The 18,527-nt window shown below is 37.2% G+C and overlaps 1 protein-coding gene across 4 annotated transcripts in view; it reads right to left on the reverse strand.

Moving 5' to 3' along the window:
• ctage5 (CTAGE family, member 5) overlaps nt 1–18,527 on the reverse strand; it is a 79,274-nt gene that overhangs the window by 21,120 nt on the left and 39,627 nt on the right. For 2 of the 4 annotated variants that reach the window (XM_028821183.2, XM_028821181.2), the window contains 13 exons: nt 16,602–16,733; nt 15,936–15,957; nt 15,677–15,765; nt 14,987–15,058; nt 11,821–11,931; nt 11,592–11,663; nt 9,871–9,975; nt 9,660–9,782; nt 5,821–5,923; nt 5,503–5,549; nt 3,427–3,517; nt 3,149–3,287; nt 341–442 (listed from right to left, as the gene is read on the reverse strand). In XM_028821183.2, coding sequence (XP_028677016.2) covers nt 341–442; nt 3,149–3,287; nt 3,427–3,517; nt 5,503–5,549; nt 5,821–5,923; nt 9,660–9,782; nt 9,871–9,975; nt 11,592–11,663; nt 11,821–11,931; nt 14,987–15,058; nt 15,677–15,765; nt 15,936–15,957; nt 16,602–16,733 — 1,208 coding nt within the window. Of the gene's footprint in view, nt 1–340; nt 443–3,148; nt 3,288–3,426; nt 3,518–5,502; nt 5,550–5,820; nt 5,924–9,659; nt 9,783–9,870; nt 9,976–11,591; nt 11,664–11,820; nt 11,932–14,986; nt 15,059–15,676; nt 15,766–15,935; nt 15,958–16,601; nt 16,734–18,527 lie in introns of those variants that run through there. The other 2 variants (XM_028821182.2, XR_003718574.2) reach the window with 2 other exon arrangements.

Below are 18,527 nucleotides of genomic sequence, written 5' to 3' on the forward strand. Positions count from 1 at the left end.
AAAAATAAAAAAACAAAAAATACTAATTGTAATGAAAAAATATAGGGAGCTCTTTTTTTTTTTTTATCTTCTATGGTTGTGCATAACTGGCATTTTAAATTCCATTGGACTGAACAGGACCAGATATGGAATAGATAAATGTAAAAAAAAATAATTTAATAATAATTAGACATTATACAAGAAAAATGGAACCAGTTGTACTGTCATTTGAGGATTATTATCCAATTTCAAAATGTAAAATATTAAGTGAACAATAACCATGAAAGTACAACAAAACCTCTTTGGAAGAATCAAAAAGTGAAATGTATTCAAGCCAGTCACTGTGACGGGCACACGTTACCTATAGCTGTTCAGCTCCTCCGCTGCAAGGCTGATCTTCTCATCGGCTTTAGTTAGCTTCTCTTCTTTTTGCATCCTCTCTTTTTCCTCAATAGTCAGCTTTCTGTAAAAATCAGAGTCATGCTATCATTGACTTATTTACCAAAATAAACAATTACCAGGGTACTGTTTCATTCCTCATAAGAACATGCAAAAGCAAGCAATCAGATGATACGATTAGTTGCGCTTTTGGGCTGATATGACCTGAAACACAGCCCTCAGTACCAACGTCAACATCACTGATTGCAGTTGAAAACTAAGCAGAATTCAACGACAAAAATAAGTCGCCATACAGTAACACTGAAATAAAAGCTATATATAACAGAAAAAAAATGGAAAATCCATCCGTCCACCTATATTCTGGGATATGTCCTGCATTTTGTGACAGGGACATGTTGCCCATCTTGACACCATCAAATAAAGGATTTGAAGTAAGCCCAAAACCTTATGTTAGACTAGCCAAGTACATAGTCAAAATGTGGGCTATGCCAATACAAAATGTCTATCTACTGAATTTCAAAACTTGCATTTTCTACTAAAGGGTTTATTGGGAGCCAGAGCTCTATGAACAACTAATAACAGGTTGGCAGTCCATTGAAGGGATCAGCATTCATGCTACAAGTGAATAGGCCGTACAGCAACAAAATGTTGCATCACCTCTAATAAATAGTGTCGTACTAACTGTGGTCTAAGTATCTATTTATATTCAAAACTAGCTGGCTGGCCCATGAAAAATCCTGCACTATTAGTGTAGCGTTTAAACTTAAGCACAGATTCTTCAGAGTATTCAAATGAGTGTAACTGTAGTCCACAATACTGGCACCACGCCTCACTCGACAGCGTCATTCTCAACATGTTCATTTCTGAGATGTTAGTAACATGTAATAATAAAATATTAGATTTTACATTCTAACGGATGGTGCATACGACCAACACTATTAACTAATAAAGGAAAACGCAAATTAAAAAAAAATGACACAGTTAAGTATTAATCTCAGTCAAGCCCTTTGACGGTTACACAAGGGAAGTAACTAATGGTAGAACTGTGGGGGACTCCGAATCAGGTCCCTGTAGGCCACAGTGTCCTCTTAATAACCATTAATGGAAGTTGTTGTCTCCTTCTGCTGTCGTTTTGCTACAATAATAGGGACAGATCACTAGAGTGCTTAATGGCCATATATAGAACTTTTAGTACTTCTAGGTCAGTATTTACTCTGTTGTTCTTTTTATTTCCCTCCATTTTTCTTATTTTAAAATTCTCTTTATTACATTATAGTGACAGTTGTTTGTCTACTGTTTTACTTGTCAATTACATGACATACAGTATTGGATTCTCAACCACAACACTAATGTTTACTGCGTGTCCTTTGTTGGAATCAAAAATGCGAAGTATTTAATTACTACTATGCACTACAAAATACATTCCAGCATCAAAAAGCTTTAATGCTGAATATGTCTGACAGAGGGCAGCTACTAGATGGACAGAAATCGACTTGAATAAACTGTATGGTTCTCAAAAAAAGTGTTCTTGTCCAAGTGCTTTGTCTGTTGACTGCTAATAATATTAATAAGCATCATAGATAGATAGAATTCTTTATGCATACACATAACAAAATTTTTTGTTGGTAGGACTCAGCTTCAAGGCAGAATACTTCAAATACACTATAAATAATAAAATAAACATAATAAGTATAAAAGACAACAGCAATAAACCATCATCAAGTCCAGACTTTTCCTGAGGTAGTACGCCTGCGGAGACCAGTGATCTGTGTGCTTGGGTCTGCAGGGGAGGAATACGAGTGTGTGTTTTATTATGAGGGAAAGTGCGTGTGCATGTCTACAGGGGGGCAGGTTAGGGGTAGATGTAAGTGTGTGTATCAGCAGGGGCAGGTAAACATCACAGCTCTGGAGAAAAAGCTGTCTTTCAGTCTGCTGGTATGTATTTTTATGTTTCTGTACCGCTTTCCCAAAGGCAGTGGTACAAACAGTCCATTTCCCGGATGGGTGAGATCCGCAGCTATACATTTGGCCCTCTTCTGCACCCTTCCAGCATATACAGAGTCCAGGTCTAGGAGAGGACTTCCCACGATCCCCTGTGCTGTTGTCCCCACCCATGCCAAGTCCTTCCTGTCCTGTGCTGTGCAGCTGCCGTACCACACTGTCATACTGTGACAGAGAATACTTTCTATAGCGGATCTGTAGAAGTTTGTGAGCAGCCGAGAGGAGAATCCAGCACGTCTCATCTTCCTGAGGAAGAAGATTCTTTGTGGGGCCTTCTTTACCAGGTGAGATGTGTTCAAAGACCAGGTCAGATCCGATGTGATGTGGATACCCAAGAGCTTGATATTGTCCACACACATTACAGCCTCCTCATGTATGAATATAGGAGCATGTTCTGTTCTTCTGGACCTCCTGTAATCCACAATAATCTATTTGTTCTTGCTGGTGTTCAAGATGAGGTTGTTGGCTGAGCACCATAGTGCTAGGTGTTGTATCTCCTCTCTGTAGCGAGTCCCATCATTGTCTGATATGAGACCCACCACAGTCGTATCATCTGCAAACTTCACAACCATATTTGTGGCACGGATGGCAGAGCAATCGTGTGTAAATAACGTGAAGAGTGCTGGGCTGAGCACACAACCCTTGCATCATTAACAATATAGAATACAGTTGGTTATTCATGGAGGAAAACAAGACTTGTATCCTCAACTTCCTCAAGGTTTTCACAAACTAATGTTTTGTTTATTAATTGTATTAATGGATTTCCTACCTGTGCAGTTTTAGTTCGTTTTCTTGGTACATCTCTGTCATTATCTGAAGTTTCTGCTGCAGTTTTTCTATTTCTGTGGTATACTCAGAACTTCTAGCTAGAAGAAAGTCTTTATTGTTTTGAAGCTTATCAATGCGCTCTGAAACCAAAAGCATGATTATTTTTTACAGGAAAACAAGCATTTATATCCATAAAGTATTGCTTTGTTGGAAAAATATATCATTTGCAACATTTCCAAAAATAAATAGATAATTAAATTTGTAAGCATTTAGTTTCACCTTGGAGATCTTCTTTAGCTTTCATTTCGTCGTTAAGCCTGGCCAACAATTGATTTTTGTCTTCATCAACAGATTTCAAAGCTGCATTCACCTATTCATAAAATTAGTGAAAAAGAAAAAAAATATTTAAACAGAAGTTCTTTTAAAATCAAATCTGGCAACACCACACCAATGGTATCCTGAGCAAATGGCAAGTACTGTATCGTTTGGCAAAACACTCTATTCAAAATGAACTATGGGTAAAGCAGCCATCCTTGTCTCGTGTTACACTCAATGATGGTTGTGATTTTCAGGGTCTGTCCTAACAGTAACACTACTACATATTGTACTGTATGTAACATGGATACCTGTCAGATTTCTAGTCACTCAGGTTAGTTTTTTGGACGTTTGACATTTATGTTTGTTTATGGTTTACATTTTTTCTGGCCTCCTGGGTGATAGCATTCCTGCAGTGCCATTGTGCATGCCTCAGATAATGACATGTTAGGTGCCATGTCATTTAAAAGCCAAGGGCAGCAAAAAAGCATTTATTAAAAAGGTAAAGAGAAGTAACATGAAATAAGTAGACTTTTGTTTAAGAATTGCAGATTCATGACAGAATTCCCCTGACTATGATTTCTTTTTTTGGCCCAAATACTACAGTATGCATGATTGTTTAATCTGTGCTCGTCTTATGGTTACAATTACATTTTTGTATTCAAACCTGTTCTATCCGAGTAAATAAATAAAACTACCAATGATTCGCTTGCTTTTTAAGATGTTACTCTTAGTCACGATAACTTGGCAAAGGGGGAATTCTCTCTTTGCAATTTATCTTTCCTTTCCTTCTATATTTATTTTGGAGGCATGGATGCAATCAGCTTTCCTTTATACTTATTTTTACCCCAATTTTATTGTTATTTTTGTTCCACATACAATCAAGAGGAACACCGACAGGTGGAAAACAAGAACAAAAGATGGAATTTCTACACCTTACAAGTTGAAATTATTACTAGAAGAAGCTGAAAAGTATTTAATATAAATTTTAATACTCTAACAAAATATAGACAAGCTCAAAACTCTAATAAAGCAAACTTTCTTGCTTACATGCACAGTATGCTATAAACGATTAAAAATACAGTGCAGTTAAATTAAAACAAAGTGATGTTCTGTCATGGTTACCTATTTACTGTTTAAATGTATATATTAAATGCAGTCCTAGCTTAAAAGCTTATGTGTAAATTAAGGTAAATATATAAAAAGCTTATGTGTAAATTAAGGTAAATATATAACATACCTTTACAGCATACAAATATGCCATGCTGTTTGGATGTTTTTAAATCTAAAAGAATCTATAGTCTTTAAAAAGAGAATAAAAAGCTTAAATAAAGAAGATTTCAAACACTTTTGAAGAAATTATTCTAATGAGAGTAGGATAAGGGACTCAGTTATTGAATGAATTACATCCAATTTGGATCATTTATTCTACAGTATGATTTTAATATATTTTGATACAGAAACTCTCCTCTTCCTCCAGCTGACAGGGAGAAGAAGCGGAGGAAGACCAATGTTACAATGGATGCAGTGAGCAAAGACGCTAGACTAGCGAATTTGAAACACTGGCAAAGGGAGTCTCCAAATAGGAAGGAATGGAAAAATAGACTTGCGAATATTAGGGCCCAAACAGGGCAGAAGCACCAAGGAGGATGAGGATGATGATAAAGAAATTATTTTAATTTTGATACAAATGGTGCCAAGACAGTGCAGTGTGGAGTCTTAAGAGTCTCTCTGACATCCTCTGAAAATGTTCTCTCAGGGTTATTTAATTCTTAAAGGATAAGTCTAGTATTCTTCAAATTGTTTTCACGGTCATGGTATACATTAAAAATTTACCTTTAAAATTGTGTGAATAAATAAAGAATATTTTTATAAGTAGAGAAAATACAGTGCCTGCTCTTGTGGTTTAAAAAGGGTTCTACAGAAGGTCAAACTGAAAAATACCAAAATATCCGTCAACATTGATATATGAAATAAAAGTTAAATATACAGTAATTACTTTTAAATACATTTAAATGAATAAAGATGAAAATAAAATACCTTAGCAGCATGAATCAGTTTTTCTATTTTCTGTTTTTGATGATCTGCTATAAAAATTAATGATATACATAAAGAATTACTTAGAGTGCAAGTTTTGAGAGAATTCATTAAGATTTATTTATCATTTAATATGGAAATAAAAAATAAGTCAACAGAGTGTTGTAAAAGTACAATTTACTACAAGTTTTAAAAATATATAAATATAGCTCAATATAAGACTAAGCTTTTTTTTTTTTATGGATGTTAAATTATTCTTAATATTTATTGACTTAACTAAAACATATAAAGTTGAAACCATTTTACTAAAGAATCTTGTACCTGAATTTGCTTCGTTTTCCATTTCTGTGTTCTTGTCTCCATCTATTTCTTCCTCTATTTCAGAATCCCAGTCCTTCATTTTCAGTAAGCAATCCGTAAGACTCTAAATACATCATAGTGAAATGAAGGAACAACACAAGTACAGCAAGCATTACTAACTAACCTACTCTGAATTAGAACATTGGAAGTCATTAGAAAACTAGAACAATCGAGACGAGGAGAGACCATTCAGCCAAACATAGCTTGCCAGCCTTATCCACTTAATTCTTCTAAAAAAACATCAAGTTGAGCTTTGAAAGTCCCTCTGTAATGATTCACTGGATTCTAGGATTATCTGTTAATCCACCTAGCTTGGTATCATCTGAATTGCCTCTGTTGTTTCAAAATAACTCTGATCAATTTATAAACCTCTTGCATCTAATTAGCATTTCTAATATTTAAATACTATCTTAAAAGAATACAATCATCAGACACATGACTAACTAACCAGTCAGTGCATATCAACAACGAATACAATGAAGACTATTGCCTTCAAGATTTTATAGAAAGTCAAGTTTCTGTTGTTCAGTCTTCTTCTTGTAGTAAATGTGGTGTTATGCAATATTTTCACAGTGCACACGGTACTTGACCTGGTGGCATGGATCGTGGACTATCTTACAGACAGACCTCAGTATGTGCGTCTCGGGAACTGCAGGTCTGACATTGTGGTCAGCAGCACAGGAGTGCCACAAGGGACTGTACTTTCTCCGGTCCTGTTCAGCCTATATACATCGGACTTCCAACACAACTCGGAGTCCTGCCACGTGCAAAAGTTTGCTGATGACACTACTATCGTGGGCTGCATCAGGAGTGGGCAGGAGGAGGAGTATAGGAACCAAATCGAGGACTTTGTTAAATGGTGCGACTCAAACCACCTACAACTGAACACCAGCAAAACCAAGGAGCTGGTGGTGGATTTTAGGAGGACCAGGCCCCTCATGGACCCCGTGATCATCAGAGGTGACTGTGTGCAGAGGGTGCAGACCTATAAATACCTGGGAGTGCAGCTGGATGATAAACTGGACTGGACTGCCAATACTGATGCTCTGTGCAAGAAAGGACAGAGTCGACTCTACTTCCTTAGAAGGCTGGCGTCCTTCAACATCTGCAATAAGATGCTGCAGATGTTCTATCAGACAGTTGTGGCGAGCACCCTCTTCTACGCGGTGGTGTGCTGGGGAGGCAGCATTAAGAAGAGGGACGCCACACGCCTGGACAAACTGGTGAGGAAGGCAAGCTCTATTGTTGGCATGGAGCCGGACAGTTTGACATCCATGGCAGAGCGATGGGCGCTGAGCAGGCTCCTGTCAATCATGGAGAATCCACTGCATCCACTAAATAGTATCATCTCCAGACAGAGGAGCAGCTTCAGTGACAGACTGCTGTCACCGTCCTGCTCCACTGACAGACTGAGGAGATCGTTCCTCCCTCACACTATGCGACTCTTCAGTTCCACCCAGGGGGGTAAACGTTAACATTATACAAAGTTATTGTCTATCTATATACCTGCATTGTTATTACTCTTTAATTTAATAGTTTTTTATCAATATGCTGCTGCTGGAGTATGTGAATTTCCCCTTGGGGATTAATAAAGTATATATCTATTTTGACATGCTGTAACTGTATGTACCTAAAAGTCAATTTAAAATGTTTACTCTTAATTGTTTTTCAGTAGAAAATAAAACAAATAAAAAGGAAGCTACAATCATGCAATACACTAAACAAACTAGGGTGATGTAAAATTGAGCCTAAACCTGAAATATATATTCTACAGTGCTGATTTTTTAACTCAACAAAAATTAGCTCCAGTGAACTAAAATGCAAATGGATTACAAGTTTCTAGGAGTAGTGGTTTATAATGTATGTTTCTTGAATCAGAACAAAGTCAGCATGGATGCCAGAAAAAACAAAATCAAATATCACATCATCACAGATTTTTTACAGCTATATTAATTACTGTATATGCATGTGGAAGTTCATTTTCACATAACCTATGCATACCAGGACCAGTCTGCTTCCTAAGCCTCAGTCAAGATGTAAACTGCACAATCCCACTACAAAGGGGAATCTCTTAAACAGGACGGTAGGCTGGCCAGCCTTTAACATCAGTGACAGAAGGAAAGGCTGCTACCATGGAATAAATGAAAATTTAGAAATGAAGAGTTATGATGGAGAGATTTCAGACCAGTAATGGGTTAATGATTGGTTAGGTGAACTTATTCTTCATGAACACTTAAATATAAGCAGGACTTTGGGAAATAAACTTGAATATATCACTTTGACACACAGTCAAAGCAACAGTCAAAACAGTATAAAGCATAATGAGTCAATGCCAAAGAAAGGTCAACTGCACAATTGTTTTATAATTTTGTGAGTCTGACTGGTGCAAAATAGTAAAAACACCAAATGAAAATAAAGTTTAATTTTGCAGCTACACATACAAGTGAGTCATATTAGACTGAATGCCAATTAGTTGTATATATCAGCTATAAAAAGATCTTACAATTGGCACGTTGATATGTCAGTGTTCTAACAAGCATGAGCAAACTATGACATACATAGTGTCCAAATGACAGGTGCACTGGTCACAATGAGTAAAAACCGTTCAATATGTCAAGGAACGTGAAGCAAAGCTGGAGCAAACGGAGAAGAGAATAGTCAGATGGATGGTGTAAAGAGCCCTGAAGTGAAAGGAGAGGAATGCTGGGTTAAGACAAAAACTTGATGTAGAGACGACAGGTGCTGTGTTGAGGAGAGACAAGCTAGAGAGTTTTGTACATGTGGAGCAAAAGACAAAGGTGAAGAGGTGCATGGGATTCAGAAGAAGTCATGATTGGAGGTGATCCCAAGTGATACGAAAAGAATGGTCCTCATCCCAAAAGATGCCTAGTGCCTTGGAGAGTGAAAGAAATAGATTTCTGGGGCAGACAGCTAACCCGAGTTAAACTAATGTTGATAATACATTATGACAATGTCAAGCGGAACAGTTATAAAAAATAATGATAACATAAGCCATACATGGGCTAGTGTTGGATCAGCACTAAAATTTTGACTTCAGTACTGACACTAGCTTAGAGACATCAGTACCGGATAATGGATAACTAACCCCACAAAGAACCACTCCCCACCCGACCAAGTTCCAAGCAGATTTGTTAATCCGGCCCAGAGAAACTCATGCCTGCTTGCACTACCACATTCAGCAAATCATTAATAGGAGCAAAAGAGAAATGATTTAAGCTAGATTTAATACATATACCACAGTATGGCCTCTAAAATTAGCATCTCTGCGAGCTAGTCTTAACAAAAGCCACATGAGCTTCACAAACCTCGAATGTTATGGCAAGGATTAAGAGACCATTTTCAGGTATAACACAGGTGTTCTCTTATGATGTTTCCCTATTTCAGGATGATAATGGCTACATAAAATAGATCAAGAGTGGTTTCATGATCACAAGAATGAACTCGGACACCTTCTGTAGCCACCCCAAGGACCAAATCTAAAAATTACAGAACCTGAGGGAAGTTCTCTCCCAGGCACAGAATGGATGGTAGATAGATAGATAGATTTATTAATCCACAAAGTGCATTTCCAACTATTTGGCTTTTCTTCTTTAGGAATGGTGCAATATCCCACTACACATTTAAGGACTTTTATGACAGCATTCTAAGAAGGACTGGAGCTGTTCTGAAGGTAAAGGAGGTGTGTGTGCTACTTACTAGGTCCTTCATATATTGTCTGGTGTTTCCTTTATTTTTGTAAATCTCTGTAAACATAACATTGCATATTAACTAATGCTTACCTTTATTTGACATTCTTTGTTTGAACAATCCTCCTGCATCTCTTTTTGTGACATCTCACATATTTTAATTTGCTCGGCCAGTTCGCCAAGACGTTCACCCCATCCTTCAACTTCCTGGGAAAGCTGGAAAGTATCTTAAGGTATTAAAGAACTCAAAAAAGAAATCAGTTAAAATTTAAAATACAAAAATTGTTTAGCCTAAACGATATACCTGTGCTTCACTCTCTTTAAGATGCAAATTCTCTTCTTTTGCTGCTTGTAGATTTGTATGAAGCTTAACACTACTTATCTCATACACTTTCAAAGTAGTGTGTGTCTACAATGGGGTAAAAAAAAAAAAAAATTAACAGAAAATTAGGATTAGCCATAAAATACTAAAAATGTGTTAATGGCATATATTAGATTAATATATATTGACTAAATATAAAACAAAAACACTGCATCTCTGGAAGAAAAGTTCATTCTGTGCTAAATTTTCAATTCGAATGTTGCCTAATATGAACAGCTGATTAAGCAAAAAAGATTACCGACTTTTTTTAAAAGCATAACATTTTCTTCAATTATTATATTTTTTTCATGACATGCTGGGTTGTTAAAGCACTACAGACTAGTTGTGCCATAAACCAAATGTGAATGTTATTTTTTTTTTTTACTTGGAAAATCTGAAAAATAGCGCTTAGTATCTAAAAATCAAAGACTTACCTGACCTTTCACTATAGATACCGTAGTGTAAAAGGTGCAAAAGTATTATAAACATTACCAGCTTCAAATGCATTTATTTTTAAACCCTTTCCTCATTATGTTGGAGATCTGCCATTAGGAATATCATTATTACCTGACCACTGCTATTTTTTTGGTCTTTTGCTCTTGGTTACTAGTATTACATTTTAATAGTGTTGAAGTCAGCTGTGTCAAGAGATCTGGCCATCATGATATGAGTAACACAATAATTCTTTAATAATTCTTTGCATTTATATAGCGCTTTTCTCACTACTCAAAGCGCTCAGCCTTGTTCAAGGGCCCAACAGAGCAGAGTCCCTATTGGCATTTATGGGATTCGAACTGGCAGCCTTCCGATTGCCAGTGCAGAGCCCTAGCCTCAGAGCCACCACTCCGCCACCTTCTAACACAAGATTTAGACCTCAGTTGAGCTACATATAACTGACAGATATACAGTAGTTGGGCCACTGTAATTTTGGCCATTTCATAAATATGAAAAATAACTACCTTGTATTAACTTTAGCAAAAGCATATTCTAAGTATGGAAAGCTATGAATAGCCCTTTGTTCTTTACGGCCATTAACTTGTATCAAATAGAACAATAAACAATTTGCAGCTTACACCAAGAAAAGAGTGTGTTGTGCAAGTCATATCACAAGCTTACTTTAAGATTTTGCTTCAGTCTTACAATGGCCAGGGTTAAAATATTCAAACCTTCTTAAAGTTTATAGACAAAAAAGCAAAACAAAAAAGGCAATTTACAGTAGGATCCAAAGCCTCAAGCTACTGTATACCAAAATTTAAAGGAAGGTGAGAGGCTAATTATTTATTTTTGGGTATCCCTGCTAGAGTCCCCACTAAGTGGGCTCTTTTAGCCATATGAGCAAACATTGGATCTGTAATCTTCTTATCTTCTCAATGTGCAAATAACCTGTACCTGTATGACTGGGTGAATCTCTGGCTTAATATACTTGGAATCTGGGCTCAGAGCTTTGTTTATCTTTATATTATTCTCATTTAGATGGTGTAAGAAAAATATTCATATTAAAAAAAAAATACAGGTGTACACATGTTGTAGAATCAGTATTTTAATGTGCTTTTGTTATACTGTATATAATTTTGCATTTTAAGTATAACGCATTTTTAACCGTGTATAGTAGGCTGCACACATATTACTTAATAGACTTTTGATTATTTCACCATTATAGATACCTGCTCTATTTCAGATTTTATGCTTTCCGTTTCTTTTTCCAAACTTCTCAAAGACGTAAGCATTTCTTCCAGCTGCAAATGATATAAATAAATACAACATTACTATGTATCACTTAATGTACTGTATTATTGTCAGTGATCAAAAACACTGATCTCTCAGCCTCTTATCTATGCATAAATTAATAAACAATAACTGATTCCGGACATGAATAAATGAAAGAATCATTACCAGCTGATTCTGTTGTGTCCTTGTAGATTTCTGAATATTCAAATCTACATTTATTCGCTTGATTTCATCTTTCATATCTGTGTTTGACTGTTCAAGTTTCACACACATGGCCTAGAAAACAGTGAAATTACCAATTATGAAGAAAATGTAACTGTCATTAAGTTCTAACTAAGACTACAGGTAAAGGTCAGTCAGTCAATCATCGTCCAACCCGCTACATCCTAACACAGGGTCACGTGGGTCTGCTGGAGCCAATCCCAGCCCACCACAGGGCACACACCAAGCACACAATTTAGGATCGCCAAAACACCTAACCTGCATGTCTTTGGACTGTGGGAGGAAACCCACGTAGACACGGGGAGAACATGCAAACTCCACAAAGGGAGAACCCGGAAAGCGAACCCAGGTCTCCCAAGTGTGAGGCAGCAGCGCTACCACTGTGCCACCCAGGTAAAGGTTTATTATCATCTAAATTAATGAGAGGAACAAAACCGAATGATCACATTTAAAAATTATAACAAATGAAAAATACAACTGCATGGAAGACAGAAGTAAAATGTACCTTTTAGTAACTCAGTACTAAAGCACCAGTTGCTGATTAAACAAAAAAGAAACAAATAAAACATGTGCTAAATCTATCAAACACCTTTGAAACCCATTAATTCAGTTCATCACTGACAACACTGGGAGCAGACGGAGGAACCAACCTTTAATGGGACGGCAGTCCACTGGCAACTAACTTACTGCACAGAACTGTGAAATGTGGGAGAAAACCCATACATGTACAGGGAGAATGTGCAAACTCTACACAGGTGAAACCCAGAACTCAAGGTGTGCAGCGGCCATGGCAATATTATGCTGTAGTGCCACAACTGTTCTACTGCCAAAAACAATAATAAGAAATCACTTAACTTAAAGGCATTAAAAAATAAATGTATATACAGTATTGCAAACTGTAATATCTATCCACTTTATACAAATAATTATCCCGAAATTGCACACAAATACGTATATACACACACACACACAATTATACACATGCAAACAATAAATATTCTGTAGCCGCAGAGGTCACTTAGTTTGATTTCATCAAAACTATTCAGAGAAGCCCATCACTGTTTGCAGTTAGCTGAAATGCTCGAAACCCTGAAGGATGCACTAGTTAGATATAGAGCACATATGACACACACCTACACACGCTCACATTCTGCCAGTTTAAAAGTTAAATATAGTCCCGACAATTTCAGGGAGTATAAGCAAAAAAAAAAAAAAAAACAGCCAAACAAACAAGTGAACGTAGGAATTCCACAAAAGCAGTGATCAGAGCAGAAGTTAAACCCCACGGTGCTGCCTACTGTGCCAAGGTGTTGTACAAAGTATATACATTTATTATTTATGTATGTTGATGAATGTGGAAAATGGGAAACCAGTCCTATTCTATTTTTAAGATTATACAAAACCAAGGCATGTCTTTTAAACATAGTACAATTTTAACAACATTTTAAGCAAATTTACACTCAGATTCTAACAGGCATCACTGATGCTATGGTCCAATTTAAAATATTTGTGTTTTTGATCAGTTACAGGCTGTGGTACTATTAAGCTTAGAAAACAGAAAAATAAAAAGGAATCCAAGAACAGGATTCCACTCTGGTGGTTTGAATTTGAATGAAAGTACTTCCTGATATTGTAAAAAAGGGTTAGAGTGAAAAGGACACCAAAGACAAGTTAGGAAAATGTTAAGAAGTCATCATGTAGTGTTTCAGGGTAAAAAAAATGAAATGAATTTCACTTAGTTTCTACAGATGGCTTTCTCTTAAACTGGTACACTCCATTTCTCTGTGCAATTGCTGGCAGCATGGTGGCAAAAGGGGATGTGATGTGTTACAGTTTCTCACGGTCTACATGGTTATTAAGAACAAATATCAACAAACAAGAAAAAAAAAACCCACTGGATTACTAATTTTCCTTTTTCTACAGTTTCACCAAATTACAATCAAATAATTCAAAGCATTTTTGAGATTTGAGTATTTCATTTTTTGACTATTTACCCCTAAATATTGATATATCAAGTTGTCCTTTCTTAGTGGATATCTACTGCCCTAGATGTACCATTCAGATGTACCCATATATATATATATATATATATATATATATATATATATATATATATATATATATATATATATATATATATATATATATATATATATATATATATATATATATAGTAATGGACAGCCGGGTCTCTTGCCCGGCAGGGACGCCTCTGCTACATCTGTTCCGGGGGAGCAGCTATGGAGAGTTCAATACCTCCCCCGGGACTCTTGGTGGCAGCCTCCCTGGCGGACAATGATTCCCCAACCTAGCGCATGGCTCCATGGGAGATGGAGTCCTCCACAGCCTGGTTGGGGGCTCGGATGGCCGCTAGGGGAAGCTGCATGGAGTCAGTCAAGCACCTGGAATGCTTCCAGGTGGGTTATAAAAAGGGCCAGCCACCACCATTCGGGGAGGAGCCAGAGTCGGGAGGAAGAGGACTAAGCCTGAGGAGGAGTGGTGGTAAAGAGAAGAGTGCTGCATTGTGTGGGATTGGTGCTTTATGGACTGTGTATTGCCTGTGGGTCAAGGGGAAGACGTGCGCCCATGGATGAAGAAAAATAAAAGTATTGGAGTGTTTATACGTGTCTTGATGTCCATCTGTGTTGGGTCGGGCACCTATATAGCGCCTTTGTTACAATAAATATATATATATATATATATATATATATATGCCAAGTTAACAAGTTGGAAGAAGAAAGAAGGATGAAGCTACAGCATGAAGTTGAAAGAAAGCAACCACCGAGGAAAGACAAATGAGAGAGAAACTCGCTTAGCTGCTTATAGTCAATGGGGGCGAGCACGTCCACAAAACGAAACCGCCAACTCTACATTTCAATTTTTTTTCTGATGATTTCAATAGTTTGTAGGAGCCTGGCATTTTTACAGCACGGGCTTAAACAGCTATATACACACACACACACAGCACAAAATTTAAAAAATTAAATAAAAAAGTTATCATGTTTTTTCAAAGCAGTTCAATAGTATATTTCTGTTCATACCCTTGGGTTTAAATCAATTCCAGCCATATTAAATACAATATAACAAATACTTTACTTCATCATTGTACCTGCATATTTTCCTTCTCAGTTACTTGATCTATAAGGCCACCATTGCTCAATTTATCTTCAAGTTTCTTGTGCTATGAAATACAATTAAAAAATATACATGAGAAAATATATACAATAGTACAGCAAAGGGTGCCCTGAAATTTAGGTCCCCAAAACATGCCTGCATTTCACTTTATTAAACACAACGATATTCTCTAATCATATTCCCTTGATTAAAACACCAACTAGTAACAGCAACATTTGTAAAATACAAGAAATATTTATCAGCTTCTTAAGAACATTTTCTAATTATTAATTTGATTACCAATGCACATACCATGTATAAGGAAACAAACATTTCACTATTTCTCCTAAATTTATATTTCATTTTTCAGAGGGTGACTAATTGAAGAGTTACAAGGCTGCTCTTTTGCCTTTCTTCAAACCTCATTTATATAGGTAGTTGTCATTTATCTGTAGGAATGAAGGATATGATAGAATGTATAGACAACTACACAAAGGACCACGGAGAAATGAAGATATTGTTAAGAACACACTTAATTATGCAAAAGCTTCTTCACGAACCAGATCAAGTTAGCTTTTTTGGGCTGTTGTCCTGTAAATTCCCTTTGCAGGATAGGTTATATGAAGCAAACTCATTTTTCTGAATGCAAAATCCACTCCACTGTATACACAACTGTTACACTGACCTGCTGTGTGCATTCACTAAGTGTTTCAAGGATGCTACATTTTTCTTCAAGTAATTCTGCTATTTTGGCACCAAGCTGCTTCTCTCTCCCTGAAAATACAAAAAGTTATTTTTTTCTTTTATAACTGCTGGAAATGTTGACCCCAAAATAGAAATACACCATTAATAAAAATGAATGAATTAATTTAACACAATAGCTTGCCAAAATCAAAGTGCACGGTAAATATTACCACAGCAACACACATTGCCGTGCTACTCACCAGCATATAATCTGCTTTTGATCTGTATGCCAAAAGGAAAAGGGACACATTGTGAGATTTTCTTATAGAAATGATAAACTTTTATTCTTCACTTGTAATCTAAATAAACACATTAACTTATTTTTATTCCAGACATCTACTGATCTGATACATCTACATATAACATACTATAACAGAGTAAAGGACTGAACCTGCAGAACTGATGTCATCAACACATAATGAAGAAGAAGAAGAAGAAGAAGACAAGAGAAATGCTCCCTTAGCTTATCAGGCTGTTGTCAGTATTTACACAACTAGGAGGTCAGATGAGTACAAAGTTGGAGGTCACAATCCAGAAACAGACTGACCTGTGGCAGGCATACTATGCAAGTCTGTTGCACTGGGTGCTGCTATATATACAAAAGCCCCTCAGTGTGGAAAGCAATTGAGCATGGAAAGGGTAACAGTTTATGACTGAATATATCCCATTACTACACACAGAAGAAGGATGGCTGTAGTGTCCCCACTAGAGGATCATTCCTTTACCTCATCTGGCTAAGTGAATTGCTTTTCTGCTGCTGAGTAAGTTAAGTGCAAAGTAGATTTTAACTTATACTTTACCTGTCCTATGCATTTTTTATCACAAACAACATAGCCAATAAAGGTATTTTTAAAAACATTACTTACTGATTGGCGAAGTCTAAAGAGAAAAAGAAGAGCAGTTACTATTCCAAGAAATGCTGTTATTATCACTGCTTCCCAAGGGAATCCATACAGGTCTGGACCAGGCCTCATGTCCTCAGGAAGAGCCGATACAGCCTTAGAAACAATATAGGACACAAAATAGCCTTAGAAATAATATTTAACATTAAAAAGTTTGTATACTAAAAACTTAAAATCACTGTAAAACACAGGTGACGAACTCCAGGCCTGGAGGGCCGCAGTGGCTACAGGTTTTCGTTCTAACCCATTTCCTAATCAGTAACCAGTTTTCACTGCTAATTCACTTTTTTCCCTTCATTTTAATGGCCCTGTTAGAAGAGTTCAGCCCTCTGAATTGATTCGGTTCCTCATTAAATGACAGCTTGTTTCACATCTCATTTCTGTTTGGCTAACAGATGACCAGCTAAACTGGGGCTTCAAACTCCAACCAGTTACTTAATGAGAAGCCAATGCTTGCTGTTAATTAAACCCGTTATTTAATTATTCATTCTGCCACAGCAGACATTTCCAAAACTGATGATTTTATGTTTTTTTCTAAGAACACCATCAAGATGTTTTGATGACCTGAGAGATCAGCATTACTGAGACCTCCACCTTTCTCTGTTTTCAGATTCTGTGTGATGGGCACAGGGGAGCTGATCATGTGGCCGCTTGTTTTGTGTCTCATTATTGTTTGGCTGCTAATTAAGGAAAAAGAAACAGCTATGGGGCCTGAGACAAGCTAATTAAAAGAAGTAACTAGCAGCAAAAACTGGTCACTAATTAAGAAGATGGTAAGAATAAAAACCTGCACCCACTGCGGCCCTCCAGGACTGGATGTCGACACCCCTCCTGTAAAATAAATGTGCCAAGCATCATAAACTCCTTAGTGTAAAAACAAAGTGAATTTTAAATTATCTTAATCTATGCTGGGTGGAAAGGTGATGTAGTGATCAGGGAGATTGCTTCAGTTTCCGAGAGTCAGTCGCATGTTACGATAATGGCGACTATAGATAGATAGATAGATAGATAGATAGATAGATAGATAGATAGATAGAGATACTTTATTAATCCCAAGGGGAAATTCACATACTCCAGCAGCGGCATACTCATAAAGAAAATATTAAATTAAAGAGTGATAACAATGCAGGTATAACAGACAGACAATAACTTTGTATAATGTTAATGTTTACCCCCCCCACCCCGGGTGGAATTGAAGAGTCGCATAGTGTGGGGGAGGAACGATCTCCTCAGTCTGTCAGTGGAGCAAGACGGTGACAGCAGTCTGTCGCTGAAGCTGCTCCTCTGTCTGGAGATGATCCTGTTTAGTGGATGCAGTGGATTCTCCATGATTGACAGGAGTCTGCTCAGCGCCCGTCGCTCTGCCACGGATGTCAAACTGTCCAGCTCCGTGCCTACAACAGAGCCTGCCTTCCTCACCAGTTTGTCCAGGCATGAGGCGTCCTTCTTTATGCTGCCTCCCCAGCACACCACCGCGTAGAAGATGGCGCTCGCCACAACCGTCTGATAGAACATGTGCAGCATCTTATTGCAGATGTTGAAACGCCAGCCTTCTAAGGAAGTATAGCCGGCTCTGTCCTTTCTTACACAGAGCATCAGTATTGGCAGATTTATATTCTAAATATCAGCAAGTGTGGGTTTAGGTACGAGTGTGTCTTGGAATTGACTTCTCCAGTTCAGTTTAGGCATCTTACACTTGTGACTAATGCTGCTGGCACAGAGTCCCACTCTCCGCCACCCCATAATGATTGCAGCAAGTGCATAAAGTCAATACTTTTTGGTGGATGCCCATCTTGGACAATGACACTCACACTCTGCATTAAACTCTGGAAAAAACAGGCAGCATCTTTCACGCAACAGATTGATTCAAGTGCACTGCCTCAGTAGACG

The sequence above is a fragment of the Erpetoichthys calabaricus genome, chromosome 16 (assembly GCF_900747795.2).
Source record: "Erpetoichthys calabaricus chromosome 16, fErpCal1.3, whole genome shotgun sequence".
Taxonomy (NCBI): Eukaryota; Metazoa; Chordata; class Cladistia; order Polypteriformes; family Polypteridae; genus Erpetoichthys; species Erpetoichthys calabaricus.